This window comes from Larimichthys crocea, chromosome VI (genome assembly GCF_000972845.2).
Source record: "Larimichthys crocea isolate SSNF chromosome VI, L_crocea_2.0, whole genome shotgun sequence".
Classification (NCBI taxonomy): Eukaryota; Metazoa; Chordata; class Actinopteri; family Sciaenidae; genus Larimichthys; species Larimichthys crocea.
This window is the reverse complement of record NC_040016.1, coordinates 18,187,575-18,215,498: the sequence shown is the minus strand read 5'-3', so window position 1 is coordinate 18,215,498 and position 27,924 is coordinate 18,187,575. Positions and strand designations below refer to the sequence as shown.

General features: G+C 42.4%; 2 protein-coding genes and 1 long non-coding RNA gene across 4 annotated transcripts; 2 read left to right on the top strand and 1 right to left on the bottom strand.

The window, feature by feature from the left end:
• Nucleotides 1-396: 396 nt before the first annotated feature.
• Nucleotides 397-9,871, top strand: timeless (timeless circadian clock). The gene is made up of 30 exons (XM_019275909.2): nt 397-605; nt 1,895-2,004; nt 2,112-2,265; nt 2,492-2,606; nt 2,703-2,765; nt 2,843-2,944; nt 3,028-3,183; nt 3,264-3,397; nt 3,695-3,782; nt 3,867-4,043; nt 4,265-4,482; nt 4,561-4,664; nt 4,824-4,993; nt 5,084-5,209; nt 5,599-5,750; nt 5,838-5,935; nt 6,022-6,142; nt 6,247-6,448; nt 6,552-6,691; nt 6,835-6,914; nt 7,015-7,138; nt 7,227-7,309; nt 7,446-7,612; nt 7,739-7,973; nt 8,059-8,127; nt 8,259-8,377; nt 8,514-8,766; nt 9,289-9,340; nt 9,444-9,508; nt 9,716-9,871. The coding sequence occupies exons 2-30, from the start codon at nt 1,923-1,925 to the stop codon at nt 9,844-9,846; spliced, it is 3,780 nt and encodes a 1,259-aa protein (XP_019131454.2). The 5' UTR covers nt 397-605; nt 1,895-1,922; the 3' UTR covers nt 9,847-9,871.
• Nucleotides 8,257-14,477, bottom strand: LOC113745914 (uncharacterized). Its single transcript, XR_003462482.1, has 3 exons — nt 14,349-14,477; nt 9,700-9,790; nt 8,257-8,363 (listed from the first exon to the last, which is right to left on the bottom strand). It is a non-coding gene; the product is annotated as an uncharacterized LOC113745914 (long non-coding RNA).
• On the top strand, nt 14,040-24,800 carry LOC109142357 (transmembrane protein 198). 2 transcript variants are annotated; one of them, XM_027279598.1, is made up of 5 exons: nt 14,040-14,585; nt 23,059-23,301; nt 23,444-24,019; nt 24,316-24,464; nt 24,612-24,800. In XM_027279598.1, the coding sequence occupies exons 2-5, from the start codon at nt 23,148-23,150 to the stop codon at nt 24,783-24,785; spliced, it is 1,053 nt and encodes a 350-aa protein (XP_027135399.1). In that variant the 5' UTR covers nt 14,040-14,585; nt 23,059-23,147; the 3' UTR covers nt 24,786-24,800. The 2 variants fall into 2 exon arrangements, with proteins under 2 accessions (XP_027135399.1, XP_027135400.1); XM_027279599.1 differs by having other exon boundaries at nt 23,058-23,301; nt 24,316-24,393; nt 24,612-24,730.
• The last annotated feature ends 3,124 nt before the right edge of the window (nt 24,801-27,924 follow it).

Below are 27,924 nucleotides of genomic sequence, written 5' to 3'. Positions count from 1 at the left end.
CGGGGCCAGAGTCAGGCACACTCATACTTTCTTTAGAAATGTTCTAGTTTAATTAATTATCTCTTTGTTTTTACGTGTTTTGGGCAGTAAAAGTAAAATAAAAAATGTCCTTTAGCACATTTTTATGGTGTCTTTTAATCTTTAATCATCAAATAGTGACCTGCACTGCAGACTGTATGCAGACCTGCATGCATGTACAAATCAGCAGCAGTAAATATCGTGCTAGTACGAGTATTGAACAAAACAGTTGCAAGCCTTTGATTAGAGTTCTGTAAAGCTTGCAAGCCTTTGATTAGAGTTCTGTAAAGCTTTTGATGGGATAGTTACCTGTGTGCAGGTAAAGCCTGTGACCTGTGTGCAGGTAAAGCCTGTGACCTGCTGCTGCCTGACAAACTAAACTCAGGGCTAACTCGTGACCGTGCGGATGACGACATTCTACATCCGCTTTCGCTCGCGGTCTTGGCGCGAGACTTGTCCGTTAGTGTCGGCAGGCTGAAGCGGACGGTTTAATTTTTATGAATGAAAGTGTGTTACCTTCACAATAACACACTACACACCTCTTAATGAGCAGCACACCTGAGGAGTAACGACGTTTCTACGAGTCGGTGAGTTCGTCCACGTTGTTGCTGTTTCTCTGAGCCGACACGTTCAGTTATTAGACTGAGAAATGAAGCTAAGCGGCTAAATAACATTAGCTCTGTGTGGAGACTGCAGCTGATTTAATATATAAAATATATATTTAGTGTGTTTGTGAACCCTGTGTTAAGTTAAAGTAACGCTACATGAAAAGATTAATGCCAAAACAAAGAGCTGCTCAGCTGTAGTAGTAATAAAAATGTGACTGTGTTACAGAAAGAAAAAGAAATGTGTACTTAAGTGCAGTAATTGAGTAAATACTTATCACTGTTTTTACCATAGTCCAGCTGCAAAAGAACAAACGTTATAGTCTATGCTAATTACTTTATTAATGAATGTCAATAAAGACAGAGGCTGCATATTTTTTAGTTTCAGGTAGGGAATCAAATGAAGTAGCAAAGTGCAGAATAAAAACTCAAGAAATCAATAGTCACACCTGTCTGCAGATGGGGAGGTATCATCATAGATAGATAGATAGATAGATAGATAGATAGATCATTTATTGATCCTGCAGCATGCAAACCTTAAACATACATTAGAATTAACCTATAACACAGTATCCATATGTTAAAATTAACCCAAGATAGATCTAAATTTAAATATGTACACATTTGTAGCCAAATTAAACATTTGCATAGGATTTAAAAGTGTACAAAGGAGTTAAACATTTGTGTAGAAGACAAATATATAACTGTGTTAAGGAGTTTTTCCTCTTTTCATTGACTTTTGATACCATGTAGAGTGTTGATTTTATGTGTGTACATGCATACTTTTTGTTTTTATTTTATAGTTTTTTATCTTTCTATTGTCTACTTCATGTTTTTTTATTGTGTTATTTATTTATTTATTTATTCATTTATTGTGTTTTATCTTGTTGTGCAGCACTTTGGAAACCTTGTGTTTGCTAAAAATCGTGCTATATAAATAGTGGATTGGATTAACCCGTGCTAAACATCTATACAGAAACTATATATAACAATAGAAAGTGACCATAGAAATAAAAATGTTTTATAAAAATATGAGAAAGAACTACAAATGGGGATGAAGGACTGTGTACAATTAAATAGGCTGAATGTTTAGGTGAATAAAAGTCATGTAGCAGAAGTAAGAGCCTGTAACCATGTGACCTGAGATGTTAATCTCAGGATCCTTCTACAGGTGACAGATGATTCAGATCGATGCGATGTACATGTACAGGTTTATGCCCGTTTATAGTCACACACACATTTTGAGATGCTCTGTTGATCTTCCTCGTCAGGTTGTCTGGTGCATTGACTTCAGTCACAATGAATTGCGATCTTTTGGCAACGTGCAGTGCTCTTGGCTATCTGGAGGGAGACACCTACCACAAGGAGGCTGATTGCTTAGGTGAGCAGTTTTTAAAATGTTATAAATATTTCATTATAATCATACATTAATGAACTGATGTCATGGATTAAGGGTCCTCCTCCTCCTAACTGGTCTCTGGGTTGCAGAAAGTGTGAAGGATCTGATCAGGTACTTACGCCATGAAGACGACAGCCGGGATGTCCGCCAGCAGCTCGGTGCAGGCCAGATCGTACAGAACGATCTTCTGCCTATTATCGTTCAACATGGACAAGACAGGACTTTATTTGATGCCTGCATCAGGTATAAACTTCTCTCCTTAACATCAAATGTATGTATATGAACATATGTTTTATAATATGATCCTGTGAAGTTGATTTATTGATACAGAGACGCCAATATTTTGATAGAATATGGTACTTCACTATTACTATTATACATGTTGACATTACATTTACACAATGATTTTCTATTAGTTGATGAATCAGAATATCTGTTGCTCATATGACTCTTCTCTGGTTTTCCTCAGGCTCATGGTCAACCTCACTCAGCCTGCTATGCTTTGTTTTGGTAAAGTCCCGGACGACGCCGTGTTTAGGCATCACTTTTTGCAAGTGACATCTCATTTACAGGCCTATAAAGAGGTATTGTGATCTCAGTGATGACTGCAAGGAACTGCATTATATAATAATGAATGTATTTAATATGTTTTTTTGTATTTTTCCTGCTTTTATTTTCAGGCGTTTGCCAGTGAGAGGGTGTTTGGCATTTTAAGTGAGATATTATACAACCTCCTACAACTGGTGAGTGTTTCTCTGGATCCTCTAACATGGCTCTGTTTATTTGTGTGTTTCTTCCTACTCATCATCTTCTCTTTCAGGACTGGGAGCAGAGACAGGAGGAGGATAACCTGCTGATAGAGAGGATCCTACTGCTGGTCAGGAATGTCCTTCATGTACCTGCGGACCCCTGTGAAGAGAAGGTCTAACTTTAACATGAATGAGAAGAGGCAGAGCTAAATCTATCCTGTATCCTTTTATCTCACCTGTTTGTCTCTTTCTGTAGAAAGTGGATGATGATGCCAGCATCCATGATCGACTGCTGTGGGCCATCCACATGAGTGGTTTCGATGACCTGGTTAAGTTCCTGGCATCGGCCCAGAGTGAGCAGCAGTGGAGTATGCATGTGTTGGAAATAATCTCCCTCATGTTCAGAGACCAGGTTAGATCGAAGAACCTCTTGGAAGTACACATAAATATCTCCAGCCGTTCTGTGTTTGAGCTCTTGTTCTTTCCACACAGACGCCGGAAGCTTTGGTGAGCGCTGGTCAGGCTCGTTCGGCAGAAGAGAAGCAACGAGACTCTCAGGAGCTGGAGGCACTGAGGCAGAGGGAGCACGCAGCGAGACGTTCTCGCACATTTCAAAGAGGAACCAGGTAACATCGAGATCAAATACAGTCACTATCTGTAAAACATCTTCAGATAGCTGCTGAAGTGTTTGCCAGACGGCAAGGAAAGCCCTTATTGCAACTTCAGCCTCTAAAAATCTGAATTATAACAGAAGTGAACAACACATTTTTATATTTTTTTAATTCCAGAGATAAAATGTTTTCTTTTCTGTTGTGGTATAAAAAATGTCAGCATTTGTTTGAGTCCCAGTGAGATGTAAAGAGAGAAGAAACACTCCTCAGCCTGAAAAGTAAATGTCTGTTCTGTCTGTTTCTGTATTCTAGACACTCTCGCTTCGGAGGGTCATTCGTTGTTCAAGGTCTCAAGTCGATCGGGGACAAAGATGTGATCTATCACAGAAATCTTCATAATGTGAGTCATGAACTCCTCTAGCTCATCTGTGAGATACAAAGGACTGCAGAATTTTAAAATGAATCTCTTGTTTGTCTGTTTCAGTTCAAAAATCATACCCATGACACGGGCAAAGCAGTGAGACGTGTTCCCAAGAAGAACCGGCAGGCTCAGGAATGTAAGGACAAACGGCGTTCAGCCTTAAACGTTCGACTCTTCCTGCGAGAGTTTTGTGTGGACTTCCTGGAGAACTGCTACAATCGCCTCATGTACCTTGTCAAGGTCAGCTGCTGCTTATTTTTAGTAGCATACATGCATTATGACAATGACAGTGTTTTTATTAAGGACACGGACAAAAAGAAAGCACCATAGTAAAGTTAAAGACACTTAACAAGGCGTTAAAACGGCTTAATCAGTATAATGTAGACCAAGAAAAGGAGCTAATAAAAACATCACAAGGTTCATTGTCTGCAACACTCTGTGTTGCCTTTTGTACTCCACAGGAAAGTCTCATTCGAGAGCAAACTGAGCAACATGACGAGACCTACTACCTCTGGGCAATGAGCTTTTTCATGGCCTTCAACCGTGGCAACGGTTTCCGCGCTGACTTAGTTTCTGAGACCATGTCCATCCGTGCTTTCCATTTTATCGAGCGCAACATCACCAACTACTACGAGATGATTCTGACGGACCGCAAAGAGGCCACGTCCTGGTCACGCAGGTAAGAAGGTCAATTAATATAAAAAGAAAAGTCTCATCTGTGCGTTGGTCCCACATTGATATTGCGTGTCCTTTCTAGGATGCACCTGGCACTAAAGGCGTATCAGGAACTGCTGCTGACTGTGAATGAGATGGACCGCTCACAGGATGAAACCATCCGTCAGAGTTCCAGTGTCATTAAAAGTAAGATGCTGACAGCTCGTGTATAAAATTTATAACTTTGACACTTTCAAGAGAATGAATCTCAAACGGAGGACACGAGTTTGCACGAGTTCTCATCAGTGCACAATGCTTCGAGTATCTTGCTTTAAGTCTGAAATCTTTTGTTTCTCCACTTTCCAGGTAACATATTTTACCTGATGGAATACAGGGAAATTTTCCTGACGTTGCTGAGGAAGTATGATGAAACCAAACAGCCTCACTCCTACCTTAAAGACTTGGTGGAGTCAACTCATCTCTTCATGCGCATGTTGGAACGCTTCTGCAAAGGTCGCAGAAACCTGATGGTTCAGGTGAGTTCAGCTAAATTCGTAGTGAGTTATAAATTCTTGCCGTTACTGTCCGCTTGCAATATTAATACGTCGCTCTTTTTAACTCTGCAGAAGAAGAAGGTGAGGCGAAAAAGGTCCCGTGGTGAAAAAAAGACTCCAGCTCCAGAAACTACTCCAGAAGCCCTGGCAGAGACCTGGAAGGTTGTGGAGGAAGAGCTGAAGACGACAGGGTTTCAGGTCAGTGTGCATCTGTCAACCTCGAGCGGCAGCAGAGAGCATTCGTCATCGGAGAGCAGAGGGTTGTTGCGCAAGAGCACGTGGCTTCAAAGAGCTGCTCTAAAGTTGCACCATAAAAGGATGCTGTCTAAAGCGGCGGTTCCCAACCCCCACCAGGGGTCGCCAAGGCTTCACTGGGGGTTGCGAGGCTTTCTTGATTTTAAGGGGGTGGAAAGAAAACTTGTTGAACTGAAAAAACTAAATGGAATTGTTACTTTTATGGGTAATATTATCATCAATAATATAGTTAATTAAGAAATATCGCAAGAACAAAGACCTGAACACAAGCTAAACAGCCCTCCCATGAGCTAATGGATATAAAGTGCTGCCTCTCTGTCTTCTGCGTGCAGTTGTCAGAGTCTTTAACCGAAAGCATCGTGCCGTTTGACGCCACATCTGAAATTCCACTTGAGGAGCAGCGGACTGAGGCCATGGTGCGTGTGCAGGATGCACTACTGGCTCGACTGGGACCAGAAGCGTTGGGGCTGCTGCGTGCTGCCAGGTCAGTGAGACTTAACTCTCCATCAACCTCCCGTGAGACTGATCATACTCGTATTTGAGTATTCACCTTCCTCCTTTTTGTATGCAGGGAAGTCTGGCCAGAGGGTGATGTCTTTGGTTCAGCTGATGTGGAAACTGAAGAGGAACTGGAACTCCTTAAGCAGATCCTGCATGCCAACCTCCCAAGTACATTTTTTTATTTATGTATACTTCCCTTACCCTTTGTATCACAGCATCTGAGTAGCATTTAAAGTTTGTCTTGTTCATTTCAGGGTCATCTCCTCCTGAGCATGTGGTAGAGGACGAGGATGATGCCGCAGAGTTGGAGGAGGAAGAGTTGGAGACCATCCAGGTTTCTGAAAAAGAGTTCAACTTTCTTGACTTCATCAAGAGGTGAAGAACACAGCTCTAGAAACTTTAAAATGAACCCACCACTGCATGCCAAATAGTACTTTTGTGACATTCCTAATGTTTCCCTTCTCTCACCCCCCTCACAGGTTTGCCAACCCCAGTATTGTGCGTCCGTACCTCCTCTTATTAAAATCCTACTCCAAAAACACACCTCACACAAACCACTGCATCGCTCGAATGCTGCATCGTCTGGCTGTCGACCTCAAAATGGACGCCTTGCTTTTCCAGCTGTCCGTCTTCAACCTTTTCAACAAAATCCTGAGTGACCCCGCCGCAGCTGCTTACAAGGTTACAGTACAGACATAAGGGAATAAACCAAGCAAAGCTACTGGCGATCTAGGGTCAGCTGTAGTTTAGATAGAAGCGCTAACCTTTATTCTCTCCTTCACAGGAGCTGGTGACCTTTGCCAAGTATGTGCTGAACCATTTCTTTTCACTGGCGGCAAAAAACAACAAGGCGTACGTTGAACTGTTGTTCTGGAAAAATGTGGGGGCTGCACGTGAGATGACTGAAGGCTACACCAAAGATGGGTGTGTGCTCTCTTTTAGTTTGTGTTTCTCCACTGTTTGTGTGTGTCATGTTAACGTGACTGTTGTTACAGTAGTTATAAAATGCACCTGTGTAAAGTTGTATGGCATCATTTTTTAAAAACATCTCTTCCTAAATATGTCAGAGAGGGAAAGAAACCATCGTGGACTGAAGAGGAGGAGGAGGAGTTACGCAAGCTCTACGAGGAGCACCGTGATTCTGAAGGTCTGCTTTCTTTTTGTTTGTCTTACAAGTTACAAGATGCAGTTGCACACTGTGCACTTAGGTTTAGATTCTTTAATGAATTGTTGTTTCTTGTGTTTAGTGCCAGATATAGTGGAGACTTTGCTGCCATTACTCAGCAACGGCAACCGCACTCGGCGCCAGGTGGTGACACAGCTGGTGCACATGGGTCTGGTGGACAGTGCTAAAGAACTGAAGAAACAAAAGTATGTACTCCAGACAGATTGAGTAAAGTTAAAGTAGAGAGCAATGTATTGCAGAGAATAATTAAAGAGTTATTTTATTTTACAAAAGGATAGGTACCCGGATTGTTCTTTGGACTGAGGAGCAGGAGCAGGAGCTGGAGATGCTCTACGAGGAGTACAAAGACTCTGACGGTACCAGACACTATATTGTCATTATGTAAAAAAAAAAGCAATGAAGCAGCCTTTCACTGTACCTCAGTTCCAGCCCTTGAACAACAGTAGCTTCAGGAACAGTCTGTGCTGACTCTCTGGTGATATATTTCCACAGATGTGCTGGGTAACATCCTGAAGAAGCTCACGGCCAAGCGGTCCCGCGCACGTGTGGTGGATAAGCTGCTCAGTATGGGCTTGGTGTCAGAGAGACGAGAACTTTATAAGAAGAGGAGTCGCAACGCTCAGGGGAAGAGCTCTGGAAAGAGCTCTGGAAAGGGAATGGTAAAATTCATTTAGATTAATTGTGCATCTAATACCAAAGTGTGTTATTAATAAAAACACATTTATAATAATTACATTTGATGAAAATGTGTATCTGTGATAAAGATCACTGTGTTTCTGCCACAGACTGAAGAAGAGTTCCTAGAAGGACTAACACAAGAATTCCCAGATGATCCCGTGGACAGAGATGAGGAAGAAGAGGAAGAAGATGAGTCTGACGAGAGTGAGGGAGAGGAAGAGGAAGATGAGGAGCAAGAACGGCCAAAATCACAAAACAGAGGAAGGAGAAGCCAAAGCCTGAACTCCTCGGTAGAGGGGAGAGCTGATGTAGGCTCCATGGTGTATGCTTTACAACAGGAAGGTGAGACAATCTCTTTTTGTCAAATGAGATCAAAGAAACAAACAAACAGTATTCTTCCATCATGAATATTTTTAATTAATATCAGGCATGTCTGGACCCATGCTGTGGCTACAGAACTGTCTAAACAGAACAGCAGCAGACCGTGAAGAAGATAGTAAGAGCGCAAACTTTAACACACTTTATTTCTTTACTCTGTTGTGTGTGTGTTTTCAGCTCTAAGACATATAAAACATATAATTAGTGCTGTTTGGTCTGTCAGTGAAACTGTTGTGCTCTGCTCTCCAGGTTTGTCCCAGCCTGTGCCACTTGTTCCTCTGACAGAGGCCAACGAGGACGCCATGGACAACAAGAGCTTCCGCAAGCTGTTGCGCAAACTGGGGATGCGAGCACCTGCGAATGAACAGGTGTGTTATTTCACCTCATTCTAATTACAGTCCTCTGCTCTGCTCTTTGTGCTTTTATTTGAGTTCAAATACTATACAGTTACTTACATATACATTCATTTGAGTTATTTTTTTTTTTTTACTGTTCTGTAACCAGGAATCCTTTTGGAGGATCCCAGCAAAGCTCAGTGTATCCCAGCTCCGGAGTGCAGCAGCAGCTCTTAGTCCAAGTGAGGAAGAACCTAAAGGAGACCAGGAGGAAAATGGCTCCACGAGTCCAACCAGAGAACCCCAGGAGGAGGAGGAGAAGGAGAAGGAGGAGGAGGAGGTCTCAGGTGAACAGAGAGCTCAGGCTTTGAGAGCTCTGCTGCTCTCACGCAAGAAGAAACACCACACCTCAGAGCGTACAGGTATGTGTGGGGGTTTTATGTTCTGTGCCTTTTCTCAGATGATGGCAGTTAATTACAGCTTTGTCACGTAGGTAGGTATTATGTTACATGGTGCGCATAAAACTTTCCTCTTTTATAGCCTGCTGTGGCTGATCTAGTAGCTAAGAATGTGGTATTGAATAAAAAAAAAAAGTTTCTGCTGTGACAAAAAAAAGCCACTGCAGTGGCAATGTTCTCACAGTCTAGGCTTGAAGTGGTAGAGCAGCAATGTCATTTTAATTGTAAATCTTGATTGATTGCCTGACGCAAGGAACATAAAAATCAGCAACTTATAGCCAGGTGGAGATGATAAAATGTAATAAGACTCCTCTGGTATGCCAAGTGTGAGTTGGGAATACACTGCAGGGCTGAATAAAACCAGTGGGACACCTTTTAGTTGAAGATTGCACCATTCTGCGCCAGTCTGTTGTCTTAAAATCTGCTGCTAATCAAAGAGGATTAAGATGTCTTTGTTCATATTATTCATCTTCTTGTTGTTTTTAGCTCCAGTGTCAGATTTACCTCCTGTTGAGGATACAGACCGTACCCCTGAGAGGTGAGGCCATCGCCCTATGTTTTCTTTTAAATTAATCCATAAAGTCAAACAACAGCTTAATTCCAAATACTCTTAAATCTTAATCTATTCCTGTTCTCATCAGGTCCCAGGAGAAATCCTCAACTAAAAGAAGGAGACGCAGACTGCTGGACGATGACGAGGACAAAGGTATTTTACTGTTAGAAGTCAGATCAGTGTTTTAATGTATTAGTTTTATCTAACTGGGGACGCAGCTAGAAAACCCATTAAACTCGAGGTTAAAAGTAAGTTTAGTTTGCTGTCATGCTAAGTTTAACGATAACAGCAGTCTAACAACAGTAAGGAGTCTCTAATAATTGAACTGCAGCAGTTTGACTCACGTTACTGTCTTCACAGAGGAGGACTCCGCCCCTGCAGTGGATATGGAAACCAACGCTGATGCAGATTCAGACACGGAGGATATCTCCGCTCCTGTGAAGCGTAGACGGAAGATGGTCTTAATTGATGAAGAGGAAGATGAGGATTAGTGACTTTCTTTAATGGACTGTAAAAGAAAAAAAGGCATGATATTAAAGTGGATGTGGCTCTCTGGAGGTTTGCAGTCCAGACCAGAAACTCTGTTAATGGAACCAAACAATCCAAAGAAATGGGCACTTAGACCTGCCCCTGTGGATACATAGTTTCTAATAAGCAACTTCATTTTCGTCTCTTTCGTAAGCCTGATCGGTGCCTTTATGTAGTTCTTGTAAATATGTTTGCCAGTCTATTATCGAACGTTTTGCATCACGGGACTTTGTCTTTAATGCAATAATTTCATCTTTTGACATGAAAGCTGTCGGTTTGTCTCATTTTGTTGATCAGGTTCCATCTAAACAAATATTTTTCTGCTTTAAGGTCATGTTAATGTTAACTTTGAATTTCAGAGTAAAATTCACACCTACTTATTAATAATAAATAATAAAAAAAGCAGTGTATTAAAAAAATTGTTTCTGCTTTTGTTTTGTTGTCACTTTGTTGCAGTGCATCATTTTAAACACTAGAGGGCACGTACATGTTGAACTTTCATCTTTGTGAATTAAAGAGTTAAAAAAACAAATCCAATGTAAAATATCTAATTTGAGCCTTGAATAAATTAAATATTCGTTAAAATTGAATATTTGAACATAACTATAATGAGTGTGTAACTATTAAGTGAGGAGCAGCTGAATGGGGGAAACACAGGCACTGATCAAAACCTCAGTTTCACATTTGTCTTAAAAATGACATGAACAAATGTCTCTCGATCAGCCTTTCTTCAACACTGCAGTCGTTTGTACGTCTGCAGTCGCTGCCTGCATTCATCCGTGTTTTGCAGCTGTGTCGGAGGTGGTCTCTCTCTCTGTCCTTACATCTGGACCATGTTAGTAACTTCCTGTCACAGCATCTGCTCTGCCCCCATCCTACAGAGCCAGAGGCAGACCTGACAATCCACAGATACTGCTGTGAGTTAAGCATGCGAGCACAATGATGGGTGGTTGTACTTCATGGAGATCAGAGGTTAGAGGTATATCGCTTCCTCCGCATAGAGCAATAGCTAATATGTCACCATGAAACTGAAACTGGGTTCAGACCATCTGTTTATTAAATATTCAGATGTGACTCATTGTTTTGTAACCAAAACATGAAACGCCTTGAGGCTGTATTGCGTAAATGTTGCATGCAGATGCATTATACAGTAATTTAATCATTCAAAGGCTCAGTAAAGGGAAGGCACGCGTTTGTTAGTCACAATGAAGACCTGACTTTTAATTTAAAAGCTACAGAAAGTGATGGATCACGGTTGTGTTTGAAGGGCGTGCCAAGCATATCTGAAACTTAGCCACAGACAGAACTAATGTTATTGCTTATCCACTAATGGGTCATTAATAATTAAATCGTGAAGGCTGTAGAAGGCCTTTTTAACGCTGCCTGATGTAAGGCGCAGTCTAATGCTTAGGTAAATTCACAGGTAAATGTACCTGTTTGTTTAGTTTGTGAGGGGACGACCTGATTTGTTTGGCACATCATTCCCCAGAACTCTCTTGGACTGCAAATGAGCTTTATGTCGCAACACAACAAAGTTATTGTGTCTATGGATTATACAGACAAGAGATGTAAAGACTCACTAAAAAAAGCAGAGAGCATCTCTGCTCAGCCAGATTTGGCAGTACTTCATATTTTCCAATAGAGGAAAATGAAATATGAACATTGAGCTATTGGGCTTGTCATCAATGACATCACTTCTATACAAGGAAGAGCACAAGAAGGGTTCATCTCCTCACTTGCAGTTAATCAATGATTTATGCTATTCTCAGCAGTATAGCCAAATGTGTGTTTATTGCTGAATCCTGGAAATGTAGCGTGAAATGTACGTGGAATAACTTGCCAATAAGTGAGTAAGTCACTGGGAAATTTCAAGGAACCTACAAGTCATGTCAGAGCAATAATCTGTCAGTTGAGTCACACCTGAATGAACAGATCATTAAATGATCTATGTTTAAATGTAGACTAAACAATGAACACCTGTGGGTTGTAGTGGCCAAACTGTTAAGAGTGGTGGCCATATAGGCTATAGCTATAAATAAATAAGTCCCCTGGCAAACACACACAAACACAGCAACCCCTCCCTCCCCTCCCTCCTCCGGGAGACCCTGTGGTGAGAATGAAGTGCTCCTATGGCCCCAGCACACAGCTGTAACTCATTCCCTGTGCATGTACCAACACAATCCACAGGGTCCTGTGTCACCAGTTGTTACTCTCTGGACACCAGAAATTCCCGGCCCTCCACAGTGTGCAGCAGTATAAATATAAAAAGAGAGAAGAGAATGAATAAGCCTGAAATGTATACAACGTGTCTGCCTTCGCATTCAAACACTGGTCACAACACGTGGAGCTCATTACAGGCCCTGTATAAACACTTTTATACGTTAGTTGAGCCTGTACACTTTCCAGAAAGGCGCCATTTAAAAAGTAAACTAATTTATTAATGGTTAAATCATTCATTAGGACAGCTTGTGTCACGTTGTCAATGCCATTATTAAAGGATAATGAGTGTCATCAAGTCTGCAGTTATAAAATGTTAAGTGATTACTAATGAGTTTTAAATAGTTTGTACTCATTTTTAATGTGTACTACAGCAAAGTAGTATTATAGTAAAAATACAAATGAAGTGCTCTAAATCAACATCATTTTAGGTCAGAGGCATGGACGGTAAGGTCAGAAGTTCTTATGAGTGGTTTATTTGATAGTTAAAGAGCAATAAGTACAGAAAATGCTAGAGTAGGCTAATTAACAGCCAGAGCCAACCTGGCAACTCAAAATGAGTTTTTATTGAAGTACTAAAGCATTAATAAAATGCTTGTTTGTTGACTGTCGATTGCATGTTTATTATTAGTTATTAATAACTGTATTAATTACAATCTTTTAGAGAGGGTGCCTTATTAGAAAAGTGTTACTGTTATAGTGGGGGAACAAAAAATGATAGATAGATAGATAGATAGATAGATAGATAGATAGATAGATAGATAGATAGATAGATAGAATTTAACTAGAAAATTCCCACAGAAATTATGAGAGTGACGAGTGGGCTGTTGCCTGGAGCAATTAGCATGTATTTAGTTCTTAGTGGCTAAAAATTAGTGGCTAGCGTTGACGTGCTAGCAATTAGCATTAGCACTTATTTTAGCATTGGCCACTAATGTTAGCAATTAGCGTATCTTACTACTACTGGTATTAAAGAATTAGCTGCAAATGTTAGCAATTATCATGTCTTTACTACAATGAGCAGCTAGTGCGTTAGCTAGTTGGTAGTGAAGCATTAGCCGCTAATGTTAGCAATTAGCATGTCTTTACTACCATGAGCAAAGTCTTATTTTGAAGGGACTCTTATTTTGAAAATAGCCCCTTCTCTCTCTCCTCCTTCAGGCAGGCTTGAGGTTGCCAAGCAACCAGGACCAACTGCCGGCCCTAATCAGCAGAGCAGTTACTGCACCTGTTAGAATGTCAGTTGGAAATGCTGACAGAGAGAGAGAGAAAATGCTGAGACTACCCCTCGAACAGGAAGGATTTCTGGCCAAACCGTATTTCCAATCATTGAACCGAAATCACTGGGAGCATCCCGAGCCCCTCCTGAACGTCTACATAGTTATTTTGTGTCGATAAAGTGAAGAAATGTGACCTTTAGAGCGATTCAAAGAAGCGTTACTTCTGCTTTCCTCCAGAGATATTCCCGCCTTTTTAACATGGCAGTCTATGGGGCTGTGGATGGGTGTTGCTCGCGCATCTTTGTGTGTTACGCCAAAACTATAAGGCTGACAGCTTTAGCAGACGAATGTGAGTGAGAAGACAAATTTTCCTACGTTTCTATGTATAAATCATGTCTGTAGTGGGGCATTTGAGGCCACGGTAGTCGAATACGTTTTATTTTTTCACTGATTTTTCTCACTCTAGCTGATGATAAATTCAGCCCTCTGTAGGTTGATAGTTTCCATTTTTCCATTATTAATTAATGATGTAGCATCCTTTCATTCTTTACAACATTACCCCAGTTCATATCAGGAGAGATATCCAGCGTGATTTATTTTGCTGTTGAGATCTGATGTGTTTTTTAAAAGTGCACCTTTAATTTTTTATTTTTTTTTAACAGTGTATATCCAATTAAAGCAGCGGGCGGCCTCATCCGCTGCCTCCGCGCCCCTCCCCTCCTCTCCCCGCCTCTCTCTGCCCTTCCAACGGACAAACTGCCGACGTTGGATGGAGATAGCGAGGGGATTACCTCGGAGAGAGAGGAGGAGGAGGAGAGAGAGAGGAGGAAAAACTTCTCCTTTTGTTTTTTTGAAGTCCCATTTTACTCCAGCGGAGAGAAAGGAAGAAGAGGGGAGGTGTGTGTGTGAGGGAGGATCGTTTAAGATTTTCCAAAAGGAGGTGGACGGTTTTTTTTTTTTTTCTGGAACTCGGACGGTTGGTTTCAAAGTTGTGACACCCGATCGATGGAAAGTAGCTGCAGACCTACCTCACGACGTTTTTAGGAGGATTTGCATGAAGAGAAAGAAGAGAGGGAGGAAGAGGAACGATGTTGTCGGTTTAGTTTTTAAAAAACAGAAAAAAAAGGGAAAAGTTGGGAGAGAAAACCGGTTTTCCCTGGTACCCTTACCGCCGCTTTTGTGTTTGTGAATGGTGGTGGAGATTTTCCTGACAGAGGAAGAAGAAGTTACAACGTTTACAACCGCCGGCACACACAGACTCAACGGTGAGTTTATTTTGAAAATCTCTCACTTCTAAACACCAAGCTTTGGTTTGTGTGTTTGTTGTTGTCTTATCACTGGGCAAACAATAGGCTCCTACCTTTTATTTTTATTTTTATTACCGATGATGATTGATTATAACTGATCACTGCCAAACTCTACAGCTGGAAATGTTTGTAATAACACGTAGCAAGCTTTCATGGCTGCTCCCCCTCTTTTCCTTTTCTTTTCTTTTTTTTTTCCATAATGCAACTTATCTCTCAGCCTCTGAGGACAATAAAAGCTTTATTTACACTGTGTGTGCACTAAACCTAAGTCCTCTTCAATCAGTAGGGGCTGCTGGCCAAGGTAGGAGGTAAGATATAAAAATCAAGTGCAATTATATGATGTTTGATTGATTTATCTTATAAACTAAACATGTAATGTCTCTTTCTGGACCACGTAGCGTGCTGTGTTGTCCATGGTGGGAGTGCCTCTTTGGTTTTTCTGATGACAGTCTACAGGTTCCTGTCTTTACTGGGGAGTGCAGCCTGTAGTTACACCACCCACCCTCTCTCCCAGTAAAGAAATCCCCCTCCACACATCCCCTCATCTACTTGACCTACTCTGTCAGCCTGCACCAGATGGTTTTGCCCCTTTGAAACAGCAGAGAGGAAAAGCCCTTCCCTGCTTTTTTTTTGGTGGGGGGAGACATGAAGAACGTTGAGAGGTTGATGAAGTTTCGACTGCACATGTTGGTTTTTTTTCGTGGTACCTTTTAATTAGCACAAACAAAGGCTCTCTTTAGAATAAAATTAAATTAGGCAACGTAACAAACATATCGAACACTATAAACCGTTGGAGAGAGCGTTCACGTTAAGACCAGGCGTAGCAAAGTAGAAATTTCCATTTTATGAGCTTTAATTTGAAGTTTGGGTAATTACTGTGTTTGGATTTGCTTTCTTCCTTTAAACACAAGCAGTCTTTTTTTCTTTTTTCCTCTTAAAACAACAGGCGCACAGGCTAAGGTTTATTTTCTAGTTAAGGTATTGGCCCCCAGTGGTTTCTGCTATGCCAAACGTATATATGAGCTGGCACCATTGGTTAACTTTGAAGTAGAGAAGTACAAATAAAATACACAAAACTCTTCTACTCTTAACTTTCAGCTGTGGTACATCTGTTGTGTACACACAGCTTCTCTTCTGTCTTATGTTAGGTAGATAGGTACGTTATTTAACATGAAAGCAGCTGATTCGTCAGAGTTTGTTGGGTTAGCACTTCCAGCTCTTTCGGGCCACATGTTCAGGCCATATGCGCTGCACATGGACAAATCTCTTCACTGAGGGGTGACTCGAAGCTTGTCATTACGAATAAGAGCTGTGTACAAGGTTCATCGCTGTGGTTAATCTAATAAGGAGTCCGCTGTGCTCTGGATCTGTGATTTTCTCAGCATCATGGGTGTTTTTCCGATGACACACCTGAAGAAGGACTCTTTAGGTCAGAGAGAAACCATGGGTGTAATAGCTTCTTAAGAAGAACCGACATGGCTTAACCTGACTTTGTGTCAGATTTGGAGATGGAAGGATCCGGGTGCAAGAAAAAAAAACCCATTGTCACATGGAAGCCACATAAAAACTGATACCAGTCATTTCGAAACATCCATCCATAGGCTACTTATAGCGCTCTAAACATCGGTTATACTTACGACATGAGAGGGGTGTTGAGTCGGCTTGGAAAATGGAGGACACATGATATTTTAGGCTTGTGAGATCGCTGTAGGAGGTACAATTATTGTCGACTGGAATCTGACAAAGAGGGTTAAACGTCTGCTCTAAATGATAGAGCTGCAGTGGAAGTGCTGCAGACATATATATAGGCACTGCACGGAGGTCTGAACCACTACTGTGTTCTGACTCCTCTTCCAGCCACTACTGCAAACCCATCTACAACCCATCTACAACCTATCTACAAATCAGTCAGACGCCTGTTTGATTAGATTTTGGCAGCCCGCCTAAGCGGCTCTGTTTGCTGCACACACACTTTGATAAGAGCTAGGTTTTTACTATGCGCTGTAATAATATCATCACACCCAAGCGTTCCCCAGCTCGAGGTCAGAACAACCCCCCGCAAGTTGCGTTGGCGTCTCGCTGAAAGACACGTCTGCACAATGTCTGGTTACATTAAAGTTCTCTATGTCAGCCCCAGTGTTCATTATCAGCAGCATATATTATCTCAGATACACAGCGCCGTACTGTTGTACTCTCACTGACATGTGGACATCAAGACTCCTCCACCACACCACCTACTAAATGCTGCTCTCCACCACAAACCCTAATAGAGCGTTGTGGAGCTGCCCCTCCTAGCTGCACTCACTGTACACTCCTTCCTCTGCTGCTGGATCACAACTCTAACCTTCCTCACTATAGAGCGCTAACCCAACGACTACTAGTCCTTTTATACCACGTCAATGGCCGCGTATATTTCTGATGTACAGTATACGCGCATGCACCGCCGACATGTGACTCTTCAAAAGGCTCCTCATTGTGTTTCTGATCTCTTTTTCATGCCTCTCCATAAGTAGCTCTCTGCAGCCTTAAGTTGAAAGGCCTCTATTGTTCTGACTAAAGTCAGGCAGGCATGAGACTGAGAGATTATGAAGGAAAGAGAAGTTGGATACTGCTAATAAAATATTGCCACAAATTATTGGGGTCCGTGGCCAGAGGGTAAATGAGATGACGTATAGCTTCCAGTGATATTGTGACATATCGTCACTTGAACATAGTCACTGCCGGGTTGTGTGTGTGTCTATATGTATTAAAAAAAAAAGCAATACTGCAAAATGATGGGAATTTTTATAACTCTGGGTAGCGACCAAGATCTAGAAGCTCCAGCTGTGCTGTGCGCAGTATGAAGCTGGTTGGGTGAATTGAGTCAGCTTTTGGGAGGCGAATAGTTTTGTATAAAAATGTGCAATTCTGGAGAGTCTGTGGTTACAAATGTGTGGATCTAAACTACTGGACTAAACTGAACATATTTCTTCTTCTTCCGATTCATCGCTTCAGGAAAGATCTGTTGCACGTAATCCACATTTCTGTGGCACATCTTTTCATTGATTTGTATTAAAAACCCATGTTTTGTTAAACTGGTGACTGAGATGTCTTTGAGTTAAGCAGATGATGACAAGTGATACTCACAGGACAATAGACTTTAATATGAAAAAGACATAGTTAGATCCCAAAACTGCGCAGGGGGAAACATCAACCCCCCCTCTACAATGGCACTTTAGTGATGAGGAGTTGAAAGATGTTTATACAGATGTGAATACACCCACAGTGCAAAGGAAGATACACTGGGACACAGTTGGTCTGGCTACATGCAAAGGTTTGTCAGAGTCATGAGTATGCAGAAGTATCCTGTGAATCACATGTAGTCAACTTTGTGGTGTGTGTGTGTTCATCACACAACAGAAAACACAGTTGATTTGCTTATGCCACACACTCCTGCGAGGCTTTATGTATTTATAGCCGTAAAGAAGTGTGGTTAGATACGTTTGCACAATTATTATTATTGCCTCATTGACCAAGAGCGTCTGGAAAAACAAGTAATCTGACGTCATGTCGTCTGTCATGTGGCGCTTTGTTCATTATGAAACAAAAAGTTGCGACACTTGGTGACACAATAGCAAGTGTCATATGTAGATTATCCTGCGAACTAGGCAGATTATTTTCATAATCTGCTTATTTTGATCATGCTTACAAGGCTGCCTTTTCCTGCTGTTTCCTTTTTAGAACAGCCAAACTGCTCAGGTCCAGTTGTTTGTGTTAAGCAGTCCTGGATAAGCTGCCTTGTGTTTCCCGATCTCGGATCCTCGGTTGAAATCAGGAGAATCGTGTTGTTGAGGTGAAATCATGTTTCAATGTTGATGATCCAGCTTTTTGTTCCCGTCACAAACACAGGGGTCAGTTCCTGCTGAAACCTGATGTTCCACTTCCTCTTCTGATCCGGAGCTTCCTGCTATGGAGGGACAGGAAGCTCAGTAGTGGCCCATATGATGTCTTGCTCAGTATGGCCTAGAGTGAAAGCAGATGGTCTTGTGATGACGAGCATACGTTTATCCATGTTTATCCAGTGTTATGCTTAGCGCAACATGGCATCCATTTTAATAACCCCCACTGTGGCACTTAGTGTTATGTTAGTGTTAGTGCCATGGTGCCGGTTGTCTGGACTCGATCAGTCTTTCAGCTGGTTGGGGTGATCACCCGAAGGTGGCGTGATTTATAGCTGCAACAGCAGAGCACAGGACCCCGGTGCATCTCACATTCTTGGTTAGAGTCTTCCAAGTGAAGCTGTCAGACGGCCAAGCCAGAGCACCGCAGGTTTTCAGCTTCTCAGCTGGTCTTGGTCATCAAGTCGGAGGAGCACTTGCAGAATCCTTGGCTGTGATCACACGGGCCCACCCCTTCATTAAACACACCCAAATTAGCTATGTTGGGAACTTGCGATCGGTCCTGCCTGTTTCTCAGCAGCTGAGCACTCAAATCTGTGCTACTCAGCCCCCCTGCATTGTTTGTTCAGGGGGAGTATACTCTGGGGAAATTTAACATAATATTCCAATAGCTCATCTGTAGCTGATGCTTATTGTGTGTTAACACACCGTTCCTACCGAATGCCTCATGAGGAAAAGTAAGCGGAGGACATTATGTCTGCTTTTATTTTGTTTTTCTGAAGATTTAAGTACAAGTGAAGAGGTTTGACACCTTTAATGGTCAAGCTAGAAGAAATGAAACAGTTGCTAAAGTTTTTAGACTGGGTCAGTCCACCACTTTGGTCTAGACTAAACTGTGTCAACAACTATTGGATGGGTCTTATAGAAAATTGTTGTACAGGCACTTTATGGTCCCCACAGGACAAATCTGACTGACTTTGGTGATCTTCTGCCATTTCCTCTAGCATTGTCACAAGGTTGGCATTTTTGGTTTTGAGTGCAATATCTTGATGTACTTCCACAGATATTTAAGGTCCCTAACAGAAACGTTCTAATAACCATGTTGATCCTCAGACCTATCATCTGAATTTGAATTTGTTCAATCATTTGCTTTCCAAAAACTTGGAAAAACCAACCTTCCCATGATCGATGTTAACATCTAGCGTCGGCCTCACAGAGCTGCTGGCGTGGCTGTAGACTCTTCTCCTTGTTGACTTGCATTGAATTAGTTGCCAGGCGACTTTAGTTCGTAGAAAATTCAGCTAGAAAGCATTTGGATGTTTTTGGGGCCTCCAGAGAGCCCCCGTCAGTAAGATAGATAGTTCTGTTTCGAGTTAGTTACCCCCCTCCCTCCATCACTCACCAGCCCCCTGAAGGCAAATACTTGGCACCCATCTTAAAGCAAACACTTGGGATCTACCAGTTTCCTTGGTGCTCTCGGCCATCTCTATGTGGTCTCCTTTTTTTTTCACCCGCATGGTTTCTTCTGAGTGCCACTAGAGGTCACAGCATGGGCCTCAGAGTCTTTGTTTTGCCCCATAATGGCTCTATTCTCCCACAGCAGCAAGGACTTCCAGCCTGTTAGACATAGGACACCATTGTGACTCACAGAGGGGTAACATGAGACAGACGCATAGAGATATGAGAGTGCACGTGGGCATGCGTGCAGAGTTAAGTAAATTACTGTTAAAAAAGTTGTTGAAATATGAACTGGTTCACACTCAGTGGTGTCGTGACTGGTAAACGAGAAAGAGCTGTATAATTGAACAGTAACCAAATATGATATGTGGTAGAAAGGAGGACTCGTTATTTTCTAATAAATTTAAAAGGCTGACCACAAAACATTTATTCAACGCCCCCGGCCTGTTAGAAGCAACAGAAGTCAGTGTTCAGTTGCAGTAATTAGTCTATGAATAAGTTGCTGTGTAATGTGACGTGTCATGTGTTGTCTGACCGCAACATTTAGTACAAAACGACATTCAAATTTGAGACATCAAGTCATTTTTTTGTCCTGGTTCTTTGAAAGATAACTGCAGAAGAATGAGATGAGCTTGAAATGTACCCCGGTAGCACAGCATGTGTTGTGTCCTTTGAATCAACATGAATCAGCGGTGTAGTAGAAGATAAACTTAATCTCTCATTGTTGTCGAGGGCCAAGTATTGCAAACGGCAAAAGGGTCACAGAGCAGGTAAATAGAGGAAAGGCTTTTATGGCAGAGTCAGTCCCAACAAGCTCTGTGAATGACAGGAGGCCGGCAGCAGCAGGTGTTTCATATCCAACCCAACCAGGTGGCCTGCATTCATATCATATTAAACAGAGGCCAGCTGGGATTATATGCTCTTGCAAACCAACACCAAACGACAAGTTGAACTTATACATGAAGCCCAGAGTAAACTCTATCTACAGAAGATTGTTTGTTCGTGTTACACATTCATTTTGTATTAGTTCCATATAAAATAAAATAAAATAAAAATCTTCTTTTTCTCATATGACTCATATGAGTCAGGGCCGACATCAAGAGGCAGATCACAGTGATGAGACCAAAGAGCAAAACAAAAGCCCAAAACAATGAGGTTTCTGTCTCTGTCAGTACATTTTCTAATCTCTTATCCTGTCCACATGGTCGTTGGAGTCTTCGCTTATTGGGGCGAGAGAAGACAGACACATTCTGGCACACATATTCACACCGATTTTAAGAGACTGTGAGAAAACTTCGCAGCCAGCCCAGTCGTGTTCGAACGCATCTTGCTTTAAGGCGACTGCTAACCGCTGAGACATCACCCAGAGCCCAGACCTCTGTTTGTAGATCTACGTTCCCACACAGTAGAGTCTGGCTGGTGTTGATGTGAAGATTATAGTCCTGATTATATACAGAGGGCAGTGCAGCCAGTGCTTTATTTGTTAGACAAGTTAGACTTTAATTTTGGGTCTCGTTACACACAATAAAATGTCCTCACGTTCCCTGACCGTTACTTCATAAGATTTGCACATTATTTCATCCGTTAGATTAACAATTCACTTTAAGAGCAATAAATCGACAGTCATGAGTTTTTTTGTATATATACTGTAAAAAAACGTCAGATCGTTTTACATAAATATTCTACATCTTCTCTCTATTTCAGTTATTTATGCATATCTCCATCACATAACCCATAAACTGTAGTCTCTGGCCACATACACATATTGGACACATTTCTCCTGAATTCTACTAAACAAGAAATGAGATATTGCAGCTGTCACTGATGGAAAGCTGAAGAGAGAGAGAGAGAGAGATATGTGCTGGAGCACTGTAAGTGACTGAAGAAGAAAAGAAAACTTTCCAGGGAACTCTCATTTTTTCCATGTAAAGTCATTCATAAGCAGGACACACAAATTATACAGCCTTGTGTCTGAGAAAAAGACGAAACAAAACATTTCACCAAGAAAATAGATTTACTGTTAGCCGGGGGAAAGTTTCAGGTAAGGAGGAGGAAGAGAAGGAGGAGGAGGACAGACAGGGCAGAAAAAAGAAAGATCTGGCAGAGAGTAGAGAATAAAGGCAGGACTGACTGTTCCTGACTGTTTTTCTCAAGTAGAAAACGTGAGTTAGCTGTAATCGGATCTCAGCTGTGGTGAGATCATGCAGGAGGCCTGCCAGCAGCCTCAGAACGAGCAGTCCACCCATAAGCCTTTAGCCTCACTGCAGTCCTCCGTGGCTCTCGACAGGCCTGCCAGCTTAAATATCATATAAAATTTCTCATGAGTGCTAGTCTGCGAGCGTCCTAGAAATTACAAAGTAGGTGGAGGTAAATGTAAAGTACAGTAGTTGTACATACAATTGACTGTATTTTAGTATATTGTTGCCATCCTTGGTAAAAACCATACATCTCCAAATGTAGTGATTTCTAGTGACTATTTTTGGGTAAACTGAAGGATTATCTTAAATTCATTGTCACTGAAGCCACGGCTGTTGTTCTTAGCCAATGAAGAGTCAACATTTTCTTGTAGGTTTCCTACAGGATGGTGGCATTTTTTGGACAAAGATTCAGTGTCTACTAGTTGTTATCATATTGAAGTTAATGGTGTCTTTTCAATAAGAAAGGCAGCCAAGTAGGGCTAACATCACGGTTCATTTCAGTTCACAGCTGATTTATATAACCAAAGTTATCAAGTTACTCACTTTCTTCTTCCTGTGTAGTTCGTTTTCATTTTAATGGAGTTCAGAACTGATAAAGCAAAGCTGTTTACTCTCCTCATATGACCGACTGCTCACAAAGTTCACGACCTTAATGATTAGAGGGAAGCAGAGCTCAACAGGGGTCCTGGCGCATGGATTATAGCGTGTGAATGAGCTGCTTGTGTGCGTGCCCGGAGCATGCAGGATTGCACCGACTTGCATATCTTTGCGCGTTGAGGTTGCGACAGCTGCACATACAGAGCGGCGAAGAAGAAGTCACAGTTGACCCCGAAGAATTTCATCCACGCTCTTTCTTTATTTGTCCATAATTCATCAACGCTTTCTCTTCTCTTAAGGTCACCAAAACCGGCTCAGATGGACCTGAGATAACGGCACCAGAAGTTCTATCCTTGTCCCGAACTTCAGCCTCCCACATTTGATCCAGAATGGCAGATCCCACTGAGCTGAGCTCCGAAGGGGTTGGGGCAGGCATCGCCGAGGTTGACGCCTGCAGTTTGGAGATAGAGCGAAAGTATGACGTCATCCCTGCCGTCATCTGCTCCATGTGTTGTCTGTTTGGCATCATCTACTGTTTCTTTGGTGAGGTTCCCTGCTGGCTCACAGACCTTGACATAAGATGAGATGAAAATTTATGTTTTTGGATTTTACACAACATCAAAGTGTACATTTATCTCTGGTTCTAGTCAGCGACGTTTGACATTGTGTTCTCTACTACTTCCAGGTTATCGCTGTTTCAAGGCTGTCATGTTCCTGTCTGGTCTGATGTTCGGCTCCGTCATCATCTTCTTGCTGTGCCACAAGGAGCACGTACTGGACACTCAGCTGAGCGTGGAGGCCAGCGCCGGTATAGGCCTCGGTATAGGCCTGCTCTGCGGTCTGGTCACTATGCTGGTGCGAAGCGTCGGCCTCTTCATGACCGGCCTTCTGCTGGGCCTCCTCCTGGCCCTCGCCGCCCTGCTGGTCACTCACCAGTTCTACACTCCTACCACAGTCTGGGTCCCACTGGGTGCACTCCTGGGAACAGGCATGCTGTTCGCCGTGCTGACGCTGCAGTGGCAAAAGCTCTTCACCATGATCTCCACGTCTGTGTTCGGGGCAGCTATCATGACAGTTTGCGCTGATTACTTTGTGGAGATGCTGGCTTTGGCCACGCATGTGTATGAATGCTTGCGCCTTACACCCGGGCCACCTCTCTGCTGGTACAGCTGGGTCATTTTGGGAATCTGGCCCGCCCTCAGCCTCATAGGAGTACTGGTCCAGTGGAAACTGACAGATGACAGCTTCTCACACACTGAGGGTAAGGAGGAAATATCATGACACTCTGACTCTCTGAGATCTGTTATGGGTGTGGGTAATAATTCTCTAAAGAGCCAATGGAGTGGTAGAAAATTGTCTTCACAGTTATCGAGCTCTTCCAAATCCTCCACTTTTACTCACAAACTTTTAGCAGTCTGATAAATATGCAGTCAGATGTTTTCATGTTTCAAGTTCAGACTGCAAAAACGCACTTACAATCCACCGTACCTCATAGTCCTGAATTTATTTAACGATGAAGCGATGTTTAAAAGCCGCCTTTGTCCCTTTCCTTTGTAGTCGTTATCAGTCGGAGGCAGAAGAGAGTCCAGCTGATGCGGATTCGAGAGAAGGACGCCAAGAAGCGACAGCAGGCAGGTGGGCAGGAAGGCACATACCGCCGTAAACCCACCCCAGTGAAACGTTACGCTGGGGATCTACTGGCACCGGTCAGTGTCACCCAACATGGCGTGTGCTGTAGATACTGATGCCTTTTATTTATTTATTTATTTTTTATATATAAAATATGCATGCTTAAGTTAACTCCACCATTTTGTGTCCCTGATCCATCTCTCCCCCTGTGTTGTTCTTCACAGAGCTACCTGCAAAGTCTGCGGGACAGACAGATGGGCACAGGCACTTCCCTTAGCAGCCTGGGCACTGCCAACCACACCATGATCGACATGGACTATGACACCGGGTCCACGGCTCCCCTACGGCTACAACACCAGTCGTCAGGGTCTGAGCAAGAATTGCACAGCCACGTGTAGTGATAAGAAGGAATACTTAGTGTTTTTTTTTTTTTTTCTGTTTCTCCAACTGTGTCTTTCTAACGTGAGTAGAGCCAATACCTGCTCCCCTCTGCGCATGATTGATGTGGAGTGAGGATGATTTCTCCTATCGGTGTGTCAGTCCGGGTGTTTCAGAGAAAGAGATGCTGCTTTTTTTGGGGGAGAACTAAGACGTGTCAAGCTATAACCACTGCAACCACGTGTTTCTCAGAGAAACACTTAAAACCAGATACAACAAAGTAAGGTCCTTCATTCCCCTCATCGTGATTAAATACAAACGGCAAGTACGAGCCCAAAAAACGGATGAACTTTGTTTTGGTAGTGAACACGACAAGCAATTTGTTTGACTTACATGTACTGTACTTTAAAAAAAGTTAGTCATTGCCATGAAGTGTTGTGCGTCATTTCTGTCTACCGATAACTGTGTGGTCGTAGGATTTGTGAAAGTTTATCGTTAAACTGCCTTTCATTTTGTGTATTTTATTTTGTTTAGACGGAGGTGGGGAGAGAGTACGATATGACATGTAGTTGGATACATGGAATATGAATAAGTGAAGCAATTTAGACAGCCGAGTATGCTGTGGAGTAAACGTTTTATAATTTAATTTATATAATGACCAAGTACAGGGTAGTGTTGGAAAAAAAAAAGGACAAAAAAAACAAAACAAAGCATGTTTGTTGTTAATTTGTAGATTTTTAATAATTATCCATTTTTTTTGTTTGAATTTTGCAGGGACAGGCACTTGTTACCTGAATTTGTACATACCTGTTGATAGAATATAAATGTGCGTTTGTAACAAAACTGTTTTTCCTCATTGCACTCTTGTTTGTCCTTGGGCCTGCCGCTGTCGGTATTACTCACCAGTTTCATGGGCAAGAAAGAGGTCACAGGAGGTTTCCTACCCTGGGTGCCATGGCGCCTCCAAGTTTTTTCTTTCTCTAGACAACACATGCAGGACAGACTGTCTAGCCTTTAACATAGTGAAACATTAAATATGTGGCGACTTTTATGGTGACAGAATTGAATCAAACCAGAAAGGCACTTTTGACAGCTGACACTTTATTTATTGTAAAAATGCTACATTTACACTTAGAGAATCAATGATTTATTGCAGATGAGCGTGATTCATGAGATAATTGAAGTGTTGTAACACTTAACAGCACGAATGAGCGCTCAAAATGCCTTGTTAATTGGTTAAACAAAATGTCTGAACAGAAAGTGCACACTCCCATCGTCATATTACATTATGAAAGTATTAAGACACATAACCAACACATATGTTAGAGAGAAAAACAGAAAGGCCCCCGGTCTCTCCCTGAGTTTATACAAAAGCTTACATAATTCTCACAGTCACAAAACACACATTTGTGCTCAAGAAACTAAGCCTCACAAACTGCTGCAGAGGACAGGGTATGTTTGATTAAATCAGATCCAGTGAAATTAAATCAATTCCGCAGTAGATTTAATCATCATACCTGTTGAGGTTGTCTGGTTGGTCAATGCCCATGGAGTGGAACCAGCACCCCCCCTCTTTTGTTGAGGACCTCTTGGTGCCTGCTGCCCCCTGATGGTGACCCTTAGCACCGCATCCAACGCTCCTTCTTGCTCAGTGGGTATCCTCTGTCGGCCTTCAGCAGCTCGTCATGCGCCAGTACCGTCCCCTTAAAGATGAAGATCTTGCCGTTGGTCCAAGTAAAGGCTGCGTCAGGACGGGGTGGCACTCCGGTGAAGAGCATAGAGAGGGGTTTGGGGTAGAGGCCAAGTTGGTGTACTTCGCTCATCCACTGCCAGTACTCTGAACCCTGCATAGGCAAAGAGATGGGATAAAATTGAGTTTCTGTCAAGTAGAGTGACCAATTGGAACATATTAATGCTTCGCACGTCAGTGCGATCATAGATACCTTGATAAAGACCAGCTTCTTGTTCCTCTCCAGGTAAAATGCTGCATCGATATTACCAGGGATCCCGTTTGACCGTTTTGGGTAGCCACTGTCCAGCACAAAGTTGGTATACCTCCACACTTTATTTTCTTGTGACCAGAAACAGTACAGATTTAACTCTGGAGAAGGTGCAACAACACATGACAAAAGTATTGGACAAACAACCGCACCTTTAAAAAGTAGGTCTGTGTGTGGTTCTTTGAGAGTGCACAGCAGCATTCAGGTTTCCGGGGAGATCCCTCCACAGCAAGTTAATCTTCATTGGTACGTTGTGTCCCATGTCAAGATGTCCACACGTAATCACCACTGAACGCAAAGGTTTTCCTCCATGGACCTGATAAAATATACAGTGAGCTATTGAACATTTCGTGGTCCTACAAAAGTCTTTGTATGGATGTTGATGCCATTCAGAAAGATGACTTGTTCCCCCAAGATAAATAAGATTTTGCCTTTTTTTATGACCTCTTCAAACTCTTACTGTAGCACACACAGCGGTTTGTTGTGGCCAAAAGTCAAGTAAAGCTTTTCTACTCTAACTTACCTAATATGATGGCATCCAGCGTGGCAGTGCAGGGGTCAGGGATGCTCCCGGTACCATGGCTGCTGTCTGTGGGGAATAAGTTGTTGGGCTCATTGTGCTGCCTAAGTGCTGGCGAGGGGGTAACCTGTGAAACAGAGAAGTTGAAGCTGTTATTATAGCTCTAAATGTGTACTGTCAGGGTCTAATCACAATACATCTGTTATTATATGTGCAGGTCACAGTTTTGTGGTCGCTCCTGATCCAGTCAGTGATCTCTTGATGCACTCACATATATAGTCTTGGATGCCGCGATATCATCCCGATGGAGCCTGAAGTTAGCGCGGTAACCAGAGTAGACCGGAGCCATCAGAGCGCTTCTGAACCAGAGTGACCCAGGCCGAGTGCATGGCCATTCATGGGCAGCTACAATACGTATATTAGTACCATAATATGATCCCTCGGTCCCAGATCATCCTCATCAAAAGGAACAATGCCAGATTCTGGTGACTCAGCATGGGCCAGTACATGACCTACAGGTGGTCACACAGAAACAGTTTAAGTGAGTGTTTCATGGGACAATAGCAGTGTAAACATACTGTATATTTAAAGAAAGAAACTACCACGGCCATCAAATGGGACAGAGCAGTGCCGATCGTT

What these genes read in the sequence shown, in the direction of transcription:
- timeless (XM_019275909.2), top strand. Translation starts at nt 1,923, where the DNA reads ATGAATTGCGATCTTTTGGCAACGTGCAGTGCTCTTGGCTATCTGGAG. An exon ending in AGCAGACCGTGAAGAAGATA is followed by an intron (nt 8,128 to 8,258) that starts GTAAGAGCGCAA and finishes TCTGCTCTCCAG; the next exon opens with GTTTGTCCCAGCCTGTGCCA. An exon ending in GGACGATGACGAGGACAAAG is followed by an intron (nt 9,509 to 9,715) that starts GTATTTTACTGT and finishes CTGTCTTCACAG; the next exon opens with AGGAGGACTCCGCCCCTGCA.
- LOC109142357 (XM_027279598.1), top strand. Translation starts at nt 23,148, where the DNA reads ATGGCAGATCCCACTGAGCTGAGCTCCGAAGGGGTTGGGGCAGGCATC. An exon ending in CATCATCTACTGTTTCTTTG is followed by an intron (nt 23,302 to 23,443) that starts GTGAGGTTCCCT and finishes TACTACTTCCAG; the next exon opens with GTTATCGCTGTTTCAAGGCT. An exon ending in CAGCTTCTCACACACTGAGG is followed by an intron (nt 24,020 to 24,315) that starts GTAAGGAGGAAA and finishes TTTCCTTTGTAG; the next exon opens with TCGTTATCAGTCGGAGGCAG.